The sequence below is a fragment of the Peromyscus californicus genome, unplaced genomic scaffold (assembly GCF_007827085.1).
Source record: "Peromyscus californicus insignis strain IS unplaced genomic scaffold, ASM782708v3 Scaffold_15__1_contigs__length_86483966, whole genome shotgun sequence".
NCBI lineage: Eukaryota > Metazoa > Chordata > Mammalia > Rodentia > Cricetidae > Peromyscus > Peromyscus californicus.
This window is the reverse complement of record NW_026294447.1, coordinates 2,999,262-3,014,834: the sequence shown is the minus strand read 5'-3', so window position 1 is coordinate 3,014,834 and position 15,573 is coordinate 2,999,262. Positions and strand designations below refer to the sequence as shown.

Genomic DNA, 15,573 nt, shown 5'->3' with positions numbered 1-15,573 from the left:
TCTTGGAGGTTTTGTATGATTTTGATGTTAAATTTTGATCATGCCTTTTCAACCTGACTGTATAGGATTTCATTTAACCTAAGGATTCTGCTGCCATTCATTTTCTTTGGAAGAGTTCAGCACTGTCCTAAAGAATGATTCCCTTACTAATATTTGTTGTGATGCTTTGTTTCTTTTGTTTATAAGACATTCATTTCAAAACGAAGCTTATCCAGGCCTCCTGCTTCCCAAAGAAAACACCTGGTGTTTCCTATAAGTGGACATCCTCCTAAAACTCACAGCACAAAGAACAGAACTGAGAAGACCCCCCAGGCTTCCCTGCCCATGCTGCTTCCAGCAGCTACTCTCTTACTTCTCTGTTAACTCAGACAACCACTGATAAAGCAGGGCCTCCATGAGCTCAGAATTGTTGGAGAAATGTTTAATGATAGAATCATCTAAGTCAGACTTCACAGGACACGAATGTGATCAGCACTCAGAAGGCAGAGGCAAGATGATAAGGAGTTCATGGTCAGCCTTGTCTCTGTAGAGATTTTGAGGTCAGCCTGGGCTACATGAGACCCTTTCTCATCCCTCAAAAAGAGCTATCAAACTGGTTTTGCTTGGGGAATATTGGAGACTCCACCACAATCCCTTTGGGGGATAACGGCTCTGGTACATGTGGTGTTGGGTAGAGGCCAGTCTGCCAGTATCAGGTATTGTGGAAGGATGAGTTGTAATGAAAAAAAAAAAAGCTAATAGCTACAAAGGATTTGAAAGTCACTCTACATAATCTGCCCTTACCAATGATTTCACTTTGTCAGTCTCAGTCACTCATGGTCAAATGAGGTCTAAAAATACTAAATAGAAAATTATATGCAAACAGTTCATAAGTTCCTAGCACATGCAATTCTGAGGAGTATGGGGAAACCTTGGGTGGTCCCACTCTGCCCCCTCTAGGATGTAAGTCATCCCTTGTTAATGTATCCATGCTTTATACGCTGCCCCCATTAGTTAGTTAGTTAGCAGCCATTTTCAGACCAACTGCAACAGTATGGCAGTATATGAATTCAACTAACCTTTGCTTTATTTAATCATGGTCTCAAAGTGCAAGATTAGTAATGCTGATGATTTTACTACAATATTTTTTATAATTGTTTTATTTTATTTTTAGTTACTGTGCCCAATTTATAAATTAAATTTTATCATGGGCATACATGTATAGGAAAAAACATAGAATATACAGGGTTTGGTTTTATCTGCAGTTTCAAGCATCTACAAGGGATCTTGGAGAATGGGGAGCTACTGCTCATATAGTTGAAGCTCAGGATTTTGGAATAAGATTGTCTCCTCAACTCTAAAACAAGCGTAACACCTTTGACCAGTCCCTGGCATCATAGTGAGAAATAATTATAAAGCGATTTTGCAAAGAAAGGGGTTGCAACAATGTAAATGTCTACAGTGATGGAAATGAGAAGTGGTGGTAGTTCATTTAGGAGTTCCTGAATGCCTGGGGCTGGACTTGGCCATACCTCAGAGTGAGACTAGGTCCACTTTCCCTCAAACTGCACCAGGTAGAAAATCATAAACAACTGCCACCAAACAGGTTTTCACTGTTTTGTTGTTGTTTGGCTTTGAAACAGGGTTTCTCTGTGCAGCCCTGACTGTCCTGAAACTCACCCTGTAGACCAGGCTGGCCTTGAACTCACAGAGATCAGCCTGCCTTTGCCTCCTGCGTGCTGGGACTAAAGGCGTGCGCCACCACCTTTGACCTGGCCCAAATAGATTTTTGCTTTAAAAGCCAACTCCCAGCTCTTTCCTAATGATGTTCTCTCAAAGCTTACTCGCTGGTTGAACAATGACCCTTTGGTCATGCATTAAAAAACAAACAAATAACAAAAAAAACCAAGTAATACCACTATTTGTACTTCTTGCCGAATAGTATTACTTCTTTTTTATACTGAGCATGAACATTTGAGTCTTCCCTTGTTTTCTGAACTCTACATTTTTGGAAAGCAGGGTCCGGTTGCATTTCCCCCTCTCCCCTTGCCTAACACACTTTGCTTCTGGAGAGAGTCCTCCATAAACACTTTTGAATGCATGTAGTTAGTTTTGGTCCAGTTACCTGAAAATTGGTCTCCTGCCCATCAAAACAAACATTCACAGATCTTAAATTGCTTTTAATCCAAGTGGTTTGTAATTCTGTTTCCTGTTCTTTCCTTTCCATTCAGTGCAACCAAATAGAACCTGGAACAGGTGGCTTACCCTCAACACCGCAGACCTCCTTCATGCTGGGGGGGAGGAGTTGTGAAAATAAGTCATAAGCAACTGTGACAAGCGGGCAAGAGTGGTCCCAGGAGCTTGTAAGTTGTTCTAACTACTTCTATACCCAGGCTTCCCTCTTCTGCCCCAGGAGTCTTCAAATACCATAAAAACCCAGGCAGACAGGAAGCTGCCCGGTGGTTGAAGTGCCAGGCTCCCAGCGTTTATTTCCAGCTCACTCCTGCTCTGTAAAAACACACACTGTCTGATAAGCCAGGCGGATCTCTGTGAGTTCGAGGCCAGCCTGGGCTACCAAGTGAGTTCCAGGACAGGCGCAAAGCTACACAGAGAAAGCTGTCTCGAAAAACCAAAAAAAAAAAAAAAAAAAAAAAAAAAAGGTCTGCTAGGAAAGCTGGTGGCAGGAAAATCTGTTGAGTGCTGTGCGGCAGGCACTGGGCTGAGCCCATTAGGCGCAGGATCTTATTTAAACTTCACAGAGCCTTGGGAGGTTGGACTAAAAGGTCTCATTAAAGCAGGCCAGGCCACACACAAAGCCCCCAGCACGGGAGAATGCCTTGACTGAGGGATGGGGCTGCTTCGACGCCCATGCCAACTTACCTGGGAAGTACAGAGTTGAGCGGCCTGGATTTTGGAGGGGATGGTACTTTCGGCTCTGCTACCGTGCTCCCGGAAGATCCTTGCAGAGCATCAGGCACCGGTCCGGGCGGGTTTGGAAGTATTTCCCTTGCGGAAGTCAGGAGGTGCTCTTTCACTTCTTTCTCCCGCGACTTGGCTTTGTGTTCCGCCAAGAGGAGGTCAAATTGCTTTTTCCGACCTGGGACCGCTCTGCGATGGCTCAGCGAGTGTGTCTACGGAGAAGAGAGATGAGAAGCACAGCCTCTTTGATCAGCACCTACACCTGCTTCCCCACGGCCTGCATTTCCGAAATTGCAACCATACGCAATTAAAGGTGCTTGAAAAAGTCAACTTCAAGGCAACAGCTCCTGTTCTGTGGCTGGGAAGAGGTACAGACCGCTGGAACGCAACCATGCCCTACACTGCAGGTGTTAAGAAGCTAAGGCTTCCTCCAGACAAATGGCATGAGATGACAGCTTCTGCGCAGAACCCAGGACAACCTCAGATGAAAGATACCCGCGAGGGCAAGCTAGAGTCCATCCAGGTGCGGGTGGGAGGCTCCAGTCGGCCCAGGCAAACAGGGCCATAGCCTGGATCCCAAGAGGCACTAGAAGGACAGGAGGAAATCTGGGGCTTGAGGCTACCCAGTGGCGGAAGCCTGGGGTCCGCCTGTCCCCTGGCCACCCCGAGGGGCTAGATCAGGGCGCAGCATCGCATCCTCCCCTCTGGGGCTGCCTTTCTGGGCGCTGCCGCCGCCGCCGCCGCCGTTCCTGCATACATTAAAACGTAGCAGGCTTTAGAACCGCCTGTGAGTGCCTATAAATACAATTTACTGTCTGGCCTCCCAAGTAACACGGGAAGCCTAGGGTGTTTTTTTTTTCCTTTTCTTTTTTTTTTTTTTTTTCTTTTTCTTTTTCCTTCTTCCCCTTAAAAAGCCAGCCAGCTTGAGGCAGGCACTATGCTACCGTGGACAGAGAAGAAAGCATTTCCCTTACAAAGAACAGCTGGAGGTCATGTCGAGGTTCCACACCCTGCCGTGTGCGGAGAGTGGCATGCAAACATTTCGACAAAGGCCCCAGCAAGAGCAGGAAGTATTTTTTTATGGAAAGAGAAATACCTTGCAGGTGAGGGATCTTGTGCAAGGTTTCTTTGTCTCGGGATCCAATACTCCACAGTGTTTATTTGGGTCAAATTCTCTCTCTGGTTTGAGAAACAAACAAAAAATATAAGAAAAAAAGGAGACTAAATAGGATTTGGCATTAAGACTACATTTTTTTAAAAATGCACATTTGCACCAACAAGTGAGACATTGTCAGGCAATCTGTTTTTTTTCCCCCCCAACCAGCTGCTAAAATGCTTCAAGAACCACTCAGGGGAAATGGCGCTCCACTAAGAACCCAGACGTTCTGAGTCTGGTACGGGACAGCACAGGGCCCAGGGTGGGAGCCGGTGGCAGACCGTGCCTTTTGCAAATGCTTTACTTAAAATATTAAATACTCTGGGCTCCTCGGTGGCTGCAGAGAGGGAGATGCACCTGAAACCTAAAGATGGGTCCTTCCTTCCCTCATCTGGAGAATCCATGGTGCCTTCATCCTTCACGGCTTATCCATTTAATAGGAGCTTGTTCACTGAGATGTCAATATGGCCTCTCACATGCTCCACAGAGCCCTTGGTGAAGGCTTTCCACATAGCCCCATAGATCAGCACAGTCATTTCCCTGAACCAGGAATGTTCTGGCGGTGCCACAGACAGGGCAGGAGAAAGTGTGGCAGTGTGCCTCTGTGGGACTGAACTTGAAGGCACGAGGAAAGCAGGCTGGGCTTGCTCTGCCTTTAGCCCTGGCCCAGAAGCTGCACAGGAGGACGGGACAGGACACACCAGCCTGAGGGATGAAGGATGGCTGTGGGGAGGACGTGCCTTTCCCCACGTCCTCCTTTCTGTCTGGACTCTTGATGGCTTCCATGGAAGTTACTGCTAACTGTTATTTTGATGCCTCTTGAGATCCTTCATCTCTTTGGGATTACAAAAATGCTTACCACACCTGCAAAATGTGGGGATGTGTGGCGTTCTTTCCAGGACCCTCCGGCTTCAGGAAAATCTGTGTAGTTTCTGGAAGGCCCCAGCAAACACCTTAGACCTGCAGAGCAGGAATGCCACAGCTCTCTGGGTGTGAAGGGTGGTAAGCAGCAGGTCACTGGTAGAGAGGGGGTGATTAAGAAGGTGCCAGGTCTCTAGAAAAGTGAGGTGTCTGTGAGGGCCTTGATGGCTGCAACAGAGTTCCTTAGCCAGAAACTGTCTGCATTTGGTGGTGTAAACTTGGAGCATAACAAATGAATGTTCTGTTTTCAGGGGTCAGGATGGGGTTGTGATGCTGTGCACAAACAGTTCTCCCCTCCCCACAGGGCCATCAAAATGTCTCCCTCCTTTTCTATGCAGAGAGCTCTGTCCAGCAGGCAGTGAGTGAGCAGAGGCCAGGTGCCAGGCTGCCTGCTGTGGAAGACTTTCACTTGGTCTGCCAGAGTCAGGCCTGTGCCCAGACCCACACAGCACCTCATGTTGGAACTGAACAGAGTTTTGACTAAGGATAGGAATTGGCTGTTGAATGTTTGAGAGAGGTAGAAACCAGCAAAGGACCCATTGAGACAAGACAACCCACAAAACACAAAATTCCCTCCACTTCAGATAGGGGCACCGGATGGAAGATGCCAAGGTAGTGTTATTACAGCAATAAAAGACCCACAGCCTCTAGACACTGCACAGGCCAACACACGCACACACGGGGATGTGGCCACCCACCTCTGCCCAGTTAACTGGCACATTCATTTGGGAAGAGAGCTACCAATGGGGGGTGGAGGGAGCACAGTCCATACAGTGAAGCCCTACGACACTCTTCCTTTACCTGGATTGTGAACAAGCAGAATGTGCAGAGAGGTGCAGAGTTGTTTTTGAATGTTTGGGGGTAGGCCCAGGTACTTTTAAAACATAATTTTTAAATACAGATATAAGATACAAAATTCAATTAAAAACTATTCACACCTCTTTGGGTGCTTAAAAAACAGATTTTTTTAATTTTAAAAATGCCTACACCAGAAGACACATCCTCAAGGGTGGCTTTCTCAGTATTTTGTTTCTCCTAGCTACCATTAGAGAGCCCATGGTGTGTACAAAACTATGAAGTGCATAGCTTCTTCCAGTCATTTGGAAACGCAGAACATGCCAGATTTAGTTCTGAAACAGATCCAAAGCAAACTTCATCCTTTCAAGTGGCAACCGTCACCTCTGAGTGGCCATGTGTCTGTTCAAGGGGCTGAGTAGTGACCTGAGAGACCTCCCAACACCCCCATCTGCTGTGCTGGTCTGTGAGCTCCCAATGGGAATTCCAGCCTGACTATGGGGGAGAAGGCAGCTGCAGCCCCAACTGCAGAATCAACCCAGGAAACCAGGAGGCCAAAGAGCAGAGGCTGCAGTTCCCTGTCGTGGGCTATGAGATATCCCACAGACAGTCCAGCCTCACAGCAGTGAAGCTTCAGTGGGAGTTAAGTCGATCTAGTGAGTCTGTACGGGGCGGGCCACTAGGCTGACGAGACCCTCAGGGTCTACAACTGTTGGTTGAGACAGAGCCTCCTGCTTCCTGGACTTCTAGGATAACGTCAGCCAAATTCGAAACTTGGCCAGGGACCTTATCTGCATTGGGGAAGGAGAGCACCAGTCCTCCCTGGTGCTTTTAGATACGGGTCCAGATACCCTCCATGTCAGCCTTGAAATGAAACAGCTGTTTAGCTGCACAAACACAGCACTGGTTACAGAAGGGACCCGGTTTTAGTCTCATCACAGAGACACGTACCTGAGAGTCTCCGGTAAGGCTTGTTGCTGTTTTTGGTGCCATTTTGGTGCTTCTTGTCTATGGTGGCTGACAGAGTCCCCTTGCCATTTAAGATCTTCTCTGGTGAAGGTGGTACTGATTTGGACATCAAGGTGGGCTTAATTAGAGGTGGGGTGGAGACGGCAGCGGAGGAGGAAGTGGCTGCGGTAGTGGTTGTGGAGTTCATTTTGACATTGGCACCATCTGCCTTCACTAGGTTAGGAATTTTCTCTAAACTGACCACAGGAACTGGAACGCTGGAAAACAAAGGAACACACATGCACCACGGCCTTCTTTGATACATCTGGTCCACCGAGGAGATACACCCGATTATCGCTATCTGAACACTTCCTTATCACTTATTTATACTCCTCCTGTAAGCAAGCAGCGTGATTCCCGTTTTGATGGGAGGGAGATTTGTGTTGTGGAAAGGACCGACGGGGGTGCGAGGCTGGCGCAGTGCCCGGGATGGATAAGAGCAGACTGATTACCTCCCAGGCCGACTGTCCCCACGGATCCTCTGATTCCCCCACTTCTCAGGCCCTACATGTGGTCCTCTCTGACACAGCACCTTGGGCAAAACAAGGCCACCACTGTGAAGCCCAGGAAGACAGGCTCTCTGTGCCCTGCAGACATCCTGCCACCATGGAATCAGTCCCCTCCCAATTCTCCTGCTTTTGAGAGTCTCCCATCTAGGCCCCATCCAGGCCTGACATCTGCTTAGCTCCCAAGTGCTGACAGGCTCACACCACACGGAGCATGGCGGCAGGCCAGTGTGGGGCACGCCATGCTGTCGGAGGCCTTCTGGATCATGCTAACATCCCGAGGATGGGCTCAAATTGAGTGAGCCGCCATGTACCATTATCCAATATTCCATTTTAGGCAGCTAGTTATGTAAATAGGAAATTCTCCAGACTGGCAGGTGAGAGAATGAATTTTAAGAAGGCAAGAGCACAAAGGTGTGCATTCACTCTTCAGAACCTGTCACCTTCGCCCCACTCCCCTGCTAGTGCTCCAGTAAGGGATGTGCATTTGATTTCTGCTGCTCTTTAATGCGGGAGGACCCTGTGTCTGGGGGGCTGTGGGGGAATGCGTCTCAGGGTCTTGAAAGATGAGATGAATAAGTTTTGCTTTGGTCCCTGAACCAGATTCCCTTTTCTCCTGGCAGGAGGGTAGACTGCTAACACTTCGGTTCCCCAATCATCTTTGAGCAGAGAGAGTGGAGCTGCTTAGCTGTTTGAATGCTAAATGATGAGGAATATGGCTCTCACATGCCTGCAGACAATGTAGGGCATGAAAGAGAGGCTGTTTTTGGCAAGGAGGAATCCTATCTGTCCACATGGCTGGCTGGCTCTCACTTCTCTAAGGCATGTTCACAGATCATTTCTTTGATCAAGTTGTTCATGAAATTATTTTAGCAACTCGTCATCCTCTGCCACCATTCTGCTTTTGAAACAGAACCACAGATGTTAGCTGTAGGTCTTTGCCAGTGGGCACACAGTGGTGGAACAGATTGGCGCGGGACATTTTAGACTTTCCTCTAGGGCCATGTGTCTTCTTGGCCTGCAGAAAGGTGGTTTGGGACTTCAGGCCTGTGAGAGGGGAAGTGGGAATAGTGGTGTTAGTTTTGCATGGCGCCCTTGATCAGTGTTGCAGTCATTGAAATAGAGCTGACTGGCCCGTTATTATCTGTCTAGTGTGGATTCTCTAAACAGTCACATGCTGCTTGCTGAAGAACAGCTCCAGAAACTCTTGGGTGGGAGACACTCCCTATTGAGATTGCCATTCACATCTGCAATGATCTGAATGCATCCCTCAACATTTGTGTGTTAGAAACTTAAACCTCCAGACGCATATACTGACAGTGTTTGGAAGTGTGTGTGGGAAGGCTTTGAGGAGTAATTAGAACTGGATGAAGTCACGTGGCCAGGCTCTACAGTGGGGCTGGTGACTTTAGAGTAAAAGGAGGGGAGCTCTGAGCTGCTAGTCTTCCTGGTCCTCATCAGGTGATGCTCTCTGCCATGCTGTGCCTCAACAAATGACAGCATCTTGGTCTTGGACCTCTTAGCTTTCTCTCTATGTGATATAAATTTCTTTTCCTTATAAATCACCTTGTTAGTGGTGTTTAATCATAGAAGCAGAAAACAGATGAAGAATATAAAAAGATACAATGACAAAAACACAAACTATGTGACAGTATGAAATGTAATTCCTCTCGACCTCTTTCTTCATTCAATTTAAAAAAGCATAAGTTGCAGGAATCAAGGGCCTTTTTTTTCTCCCTTTGAGACATTGGCTCAAGTCACCCAGGCTGGCCTTGAACTCCTGATTGTGCTGCCTGACTTCCCAAGTGCTGGGATTACAGATGTTTTACACCCACCTCTCCTGGTTAAGAAATGAGGTTCTCGAAGGGATGTCTTTACATTCTTGTACATGGCACTGACGGCCACAGGTTGGAAGAAAAACAAATGGCCATTAATACAACACATGGGTGTTTGATAGTTAGCTTTACAAAGGAAGGAAATTCCGACACATGGCTGGACCTTGGGGATAGTATGCTGGGTAAAGGAAGCCGGTGACAAAGGACAAGCTGGTGACCACACTTACAGAGGCACCCACAATAGCTGTAGCCATATAGACAGAGCAGAGCGGTGGCGGGGATGCAAGGAGGGGGCAGGTGGACTTGGTGTAGAATTTCAGTTATACAAGATGAAAAGAATGCTAGAAGTTAAGATGGTAACTTATGTTATACATTTTACCATCATTTCTAAAAGTACCAAGTAATAAATCCATAAATCACAAAATTCATGCAACCTAAATTATTCTTTAGCAAATCTGTGTGTATGCATGTGTGTATATATACACATACAATTTATATCTGTGTGTGTGTATGTGGTGTGTGTGTGTGTGTGTGTGTGTGTGTGTGTGTGTGTGTGTGTGTGATATTACTTCACAAAAGGAAATGGGGACTTTCAAGTTGCAGCTCTAATTCTTGTTGAAAAAGCAGGGTTGAATACACAGAAGGCCTCCAGTTTCTGTGAAAAGTGTCCTTGACTTCAGCAGAATGATGCCTGGGATGGAATAATCCAGAGCAATCGCCCTGCATCCCCCATGCTCACAGTGCAGATTGTGTTTCTCCTCTAGTGTCAACGATTGTTGTCTCGTGTATTCTGCAAGGCAGACACATGCACCTGGGTGCACTGGGCTGATGATGTCACCGTCAGCACGGCAGGTAACTCCTGCTGAAACCTCCTAACCATGTATGCACTTGAACCAGGCGACACACTGGTCTTCTAATGTGGAATTTCCTCTACTGCCCATTATTTTCTGTGTCATCAATACTTCTACAACTTCAGCTGGACTTTGGTAGAGATGGAATCTACCAGAAACAGGAAGCAAAGAGATGGGCAGTCCTGTGGCAAATGCTGGTCAAGAGAACCTGATGGAGAATTCTTGTGAGTCAGAAAAGAGCTAGCCACCAAGCAGATATCCTGGATGTCAGGTGAGCAGGCCCCCGTGTCAGCAGAAGTAAGAGAAGGGATAAAATCTCTCCAGCGGGAATTCTAAGGGGATTTGCCAGTTAGAGGAAATGAGTACTTTGCACGTGGGAGCTGTCCCTGGTACTTTTTTTCCTGAGTTGCAGTTCTCGCCACTAAAGGATGTGCCCTTCTCTCGGGTCACCTGCCTTTGGGCGGGGACTGAGAAGGGGAGGTGAGGAAAGGCAGGAGAGGAGGCCGTTCTATGACAGTGAGATGGTGAGAAGGATCAGAAATAGTCCTAGAAGGGGAGAGAGAATCAGGACCTTGCCATCCTCACGGCACAAATTCTATCCAGACTCTTCGTTAATACTGGCCCAAGACCCTACAGCCATGAACAAGGGACAGAAATGGGCACAAGATGGCGTCACACAGTAATGGACAACTGACCCCAAGCACTGCCTTCTTTAGAGAAGAGATGTAGTTGGTGTTGAAAGCTCTCCACCTGCCACCTGCCTCTGTCCCAGGGCTGGGTTAGTGCAGCCACAGCAAGCCACCAGCGCAGAACCGCCTGCTGCTCTTCTCCCTTCTAGTCCCAGCATTTCCTCTGCCAACACTTCCCCAGCTAGTGACATGTACAGCCTCAGGCAGGCAAGACAGGGAGGGCTCCTTCAGATGACAGGGAACCCTCAAGTAAGGTTTCATTTTTCCCTACGTACTTGGAAAGAAGCCACATATTCTGACCCTGCGTTCACAGGGTGGCCATCTCCCATCATCTCTGCAGGCCACCACAAGAAAGCAAAACGCTTCCATGTAGTGGGAGGAGCTGACTATGTGGAAGCACCCAGAACAGTAACTAAGCAAGGAATTTCTCTGTGTGTGAAGGTGATAACCAAGCCTGGGAAGGGAGCCAAAAAGGCCCCCAAAGTCCTTTGCCCTTCCATCTTGAGGAATGCCTTTACAGACTTCCTCCACTCTCATCATTCATTGTATTTATCAACTCACTACTGTCTTCCTCTCCAGATGCTGTGTTTGAAGAGGGGAGAGGCGCCCCCATGCAGCCTCTGCTGCTTTCACCATGCCTGCTTTGTGGGCTCAGCACAAACTCTTTCAGGGACCCCAGGGCCGCAGCTCATCTCAGCTGTGTCTAGTACACCGGGAGCACATGGATGTCTGCCTCCCTCAGTCCTGGGAAGGCGTCCAGTGTGGGGATGGGCCTCCCTCACCCCCCGGCACCACCGGAGGTGTCTACCTTCTGTTCTCTCGTGCTGCCTTGGCTCCCCATGTCTTCTTGCTGTGTGCTTGGCCTGTCTGAATTGATCTTTCTAGACCAAGGCAGGTCTTCTGGCTTTAAGAAAAATGGTTCTCTTGGCATCAAGCAGATTCCCCTCCCTGCCCAGTGATGTCTGCAAAAGAGCAGAGGTGGAGAATCATGGCGTCATTGTGGGAGTCACTACCGGGCTGCAGGGCCATCTGCCCCCGCCAGCCGCGCCTTTGTGGTGACCGTGGCTTATTCTTCTGTCATCAACAGATATGCCTTAAGAGAATGAATGGTTCGGAAAGTCTTTAGGTTTGCAAAAATTATTGCCAGCCTTTCTCCACTTAACAGAGAGGGGTAAAGATGGATTTGACAGGCAGGAGTGTGAGGACATATGGCGTTTGTGCTGTGGGTTATATGTCTGATGTGAATTCACGGCTGTCTGATTTCTTCCACCACTTTATTCCACAAAGACCCCCGTGCCTTTGTGAGTGCCCAGGCAGAATTTGAGAGTCTCTGATATATTGGCAGACCCTTGGTAGGGCATCTCCCCTGGCCTCCTGCCTTCCAAGTGGTAGCAGCATTCAATCATCCCAATAAAAAGAAATTTAGCTTCTTTTAACGTACTCCTAGAGTAGGAATTCTACTTGGCACCTGCAGATGCATTGAGGGGTTGGGAAAACACTGCCACTGGGAAATGATTTCTAATTGGAATTCTTTAAGTTGAAGAAATACTTGGGACAGTCTGGAAGGTTTGGGAGTCAGGTGATCACACTGAGAATCAGTGTAAAGAACAACCATAGAATCCTACCTTGCTATGACAGATGTAGTAGGCACCACATACATCCTGATGAATGGGTAATCCCCTCCTTACCCTGCTTCGGTGGTATCTGGGAAAACTTTGTAAATACTTTTAGCAAACAAGAGAGAAGAAAACTCACGGAGCTAATCTAATATTATGGGATGGTGGAGTGATGAGAGGGGAAGCACCATGGGGGAGCACCAAGCACGGTCACCGCATGGTTTGACTCCCTCCCACACAGCACACCCTCAGTAAACTGGGAAATGTGGTCAGACCACACAGCTGCTGGGGGTGAGCAGTCCTGGCAGGGGTCTCTTCTTTCTTAACCGGTTGGCAGGACCCAGAATATATGGAGAGGTCACCAAATGTCAGCTATTGGTCAAGAAGGGTACAACATCTTCACCAGTAATGGAGCATGGGCTGCAAGGCTGAGCTTCCTAACTCCATTGCAGAGACTGGTACGGGATTTCCCCCTGAGACAAGTTAGACCTGTGTGGGTGGGTATGGGCATTTGAATAATCTGACTTTGATGAGTTGTGGAAAAGGGTCAGAAGCAGGGGCTGGGGAGGCAGCTCAGTGGGAAAAGTGCTGGCTGTGGTAGCATGAGGACCCAAGTTTGCTACTCAACATGCACATAAAAGGCCTGTGACCCAGTGCTGGGGAACACGAGGAGCCCTGAGGCTCACCGGCAGCCAGCCTAGCCTGCTTGGTGAGTCTCAGGCCACTGAGACCTGTCTTAGAAAAAAGAAGTAACATGTCACCTGATAACACCTGAAGCTGACCTCCACATGTACACACACACACACACACACACACACACACATTAAACCGCCCCCCAGACACACAAAATGATCAGAAGCAAATAACATACAAATTAGGGAGGAAAAGTGGGGCTGAACTGAGGATCTGTGTCTTGTCAATGTTCTGGCAAATTCTCTGACTATGGAGATCTCCTACCCTGGAGTCCTGCATGCCCTATGGTTACATGCTTCCTGGTGAGGGCACAGCACACACGGTTTTCCAGCTTTAGGGTTTCAGCAACCTCCTGAATCTGGGTTTCAGTTCTTCCCTCCTTCCTTAGTAGGGCAGACCTGCCTGCATATCTCAGCCCCATGGCTCTGCCTCAGTCTCCTTATCAGTAAAAGGAAGACCATGGCATTTGGAAGATTAAATGAGGCAGTAGACAGGAAGGGCTATTTAGGCGCAAAGCACAGCCTCAATAGATTGAAGTGAGACGAAAGGGAGAACCACACCATTCACTCTCTCCATGGGCCCTTCTGGGGTGTAAGTCATGGTCACCACTAGAAACCTTTTGTCTCTTGGAGGAGGAGTGGACAGAGTGGGAGGAGGCAGCAGACAGGTAGGAGCAGGTGGCCTCCAAACTCACCCAGAGAAGACCAATTCTGGGAGTACAGTGGAGAGGAAAAACACATGTGGGGAACAATGTATTCCACAGGCCTTGTCCAGGACCCTTCATCCTGCTTCTCAGTCCCCATGCACTCCCAAGCCTGGGCCAGTCACTAGGGCTCGGACCTGGATAGACTTTCTGGAAGCAGAGTAAGCAGGAAGCCCAGCCTCCTCTAAGACAATTCCTGCAGTCCAGCAGCATGGAGAGCAGGAGGGGGTATGTTCCAGGGTACCTTCCAGTTTCTGGAGAGGCTGTGTGTCCACCTCTAGGCTGTTCCAGAGCATGAAGCAGCCTGTACCAGCATCCTTGGTAGCCTTATTCTCTGTAGCCTTCTGTTGTTCTGAGCTTCCTGGGGTGTGAAGCTCAGAAAGAGGTCTCCAGCCCCACCTCGAGACCAAGGACTGCTCAGTGTTCCTAGAGAGCCCCAGGACAGTGGGAGAATCAGCAAGCTGAGAGTAGAATGGAGCCAAATAGTATGAACGCAGTGAGGCGTCTGATGCCGCGCAGGCTGCCTCTGGGACCAGCTGTGTATGCAAGGGGCTTGGGCCATGAACTCCGGAAGGTTTCGAGGACAGCTCCTCAAGGACAGCTCCAGACCCTACCAGGTGCTCAGTGCATTACTCCATAATTTAGAACCACAGATGCACAATTCAGATGACTGGTCATCAAGAGTCATGTCATTGCAGAAGCATGAGGGCCACTGAGGGCAGACTAGGGACTGCAGCTTAGGTTGATTCTGGAAGAGTTCCTGGCAAGGGTTTAGAGCTGGCTGTACTCTGCAGTAGCAAGTGGGAACACTTTCCTTTGTGGCCACCAGAGGTCACTGGCTCCCACTATTGGAGCTGTAAAAAGGCCTTACAGAGAGCCTGCTGCCCGTGTACCAGGGCCAGAGCATTAAGGGCTCCTCATGCCCTGGTACCAGTGCTGCTGACCCAGGGGAGGGATGGGAGTGGGAACAGACACCTGAGCTGACCCTGGGACCCTATCCCCAGCCTCTCCCTTTAAGGAGTCACTCCGAACACAACAAAGAAATGGTCAGGGATTCTGGAGCTGGCTGCTCCCACTTACTTCAAAGAACAGCAGCAGGGAACATTCTCATTCCCTCGTATTCTCTCTCTCTCTCTCTCTCTCTCTCTCTCTCTCTCTCTCTCTCTCTCTCTCTCTCTCTCTCTGTCCCTGGTAGTCTCATCTATCTCTAGCTGGTGTGGAACTCACTATGTAGCCAGGCTGGCTTTGAACATGCAGTGATCGTCCCGTGTCCGTCGGTATTACAGGCGTTGAGTCCTCACAGCTGCCTTTGTTTCCTTGTTTTTGTTTTTTTCATTTGTATGTGTGTATAGTGTGTGTGCACATATGTGTGTGCACATGCATGTGTGTACTTCATGTGAGAGTGCGGGTGTGGGTGGGTGCTACCTCCCATGTGTGGATGTCTGAGGACAACCTCACCTTCCATCTTGTTTGAAGCAGTCTCTTGCTCACTGTGGCATATCCCAGGCTAGCAGGCTCTCAAGCTTCCCGTGTTGTTGTAGGTGTCCTGGGACTATGGGCGCATACTCTGACATTCATGAATGTCAGCTTTACATGAATCCTGGGGACTCAGGCTCCAATCCTCATATTTGTGTGGCAAGCACTTCATTTACTGAGTCCTATTCTGGTTTTGTTGCTGCAGGGTTTTGTTTTATTTTATTTGAGACAGGGTCTTGTTCTATAGCTCGGGCTAGACTCAAACTCACAGTGATCCTCCTGCATCAAGCCTCCCAAGTGCTTGGACCACAGGTGCATACCACCATGCCCAGCTCTTACTCATTCTCATAGTCAAAATCTTTCAAGAGTTTAGTCCTGACATACAGGAAACTGCGCCATACACCAAACATCTTACCAGATTACTAG

General features: G+C 48.5%; 1 protein-coding gene across 11 annotated transcripts in view; it reads right to left on the bottom strand.

Moving 5' to 3' along the window:
• The window catches only part of Atxn7l1 (ataxin 7 like 1), a 231,874-nt gene that overhangs the window by 24,987 nt on the left and 191,314 nt on the right, over window positions 1-15,573 (bottom strand). For all 11 annotated transcript variants that reach the window (XM_052738301.1, XM_052738299.1, XM_052738300.1 and 8 more), the window contains 3 exons: window positions 6,722-6,996; window positions 3,995-4,077; window positions 2,860-3,110 (listed from right to left, as the gene is read on the bottom strand). In XM_052738301.1, the coding sequence (XP_052594261.1) occupies window positions 2,860-3,110; window positions 3,995-4,077; window positions 6,722-6,996 (609 nt within the window). The remainder of the gene's footprint in view (window positions 1-2,859; window positions 3,111-3,994; window positions 4,078-6,721; window positions 6,997-15,573) is intronic.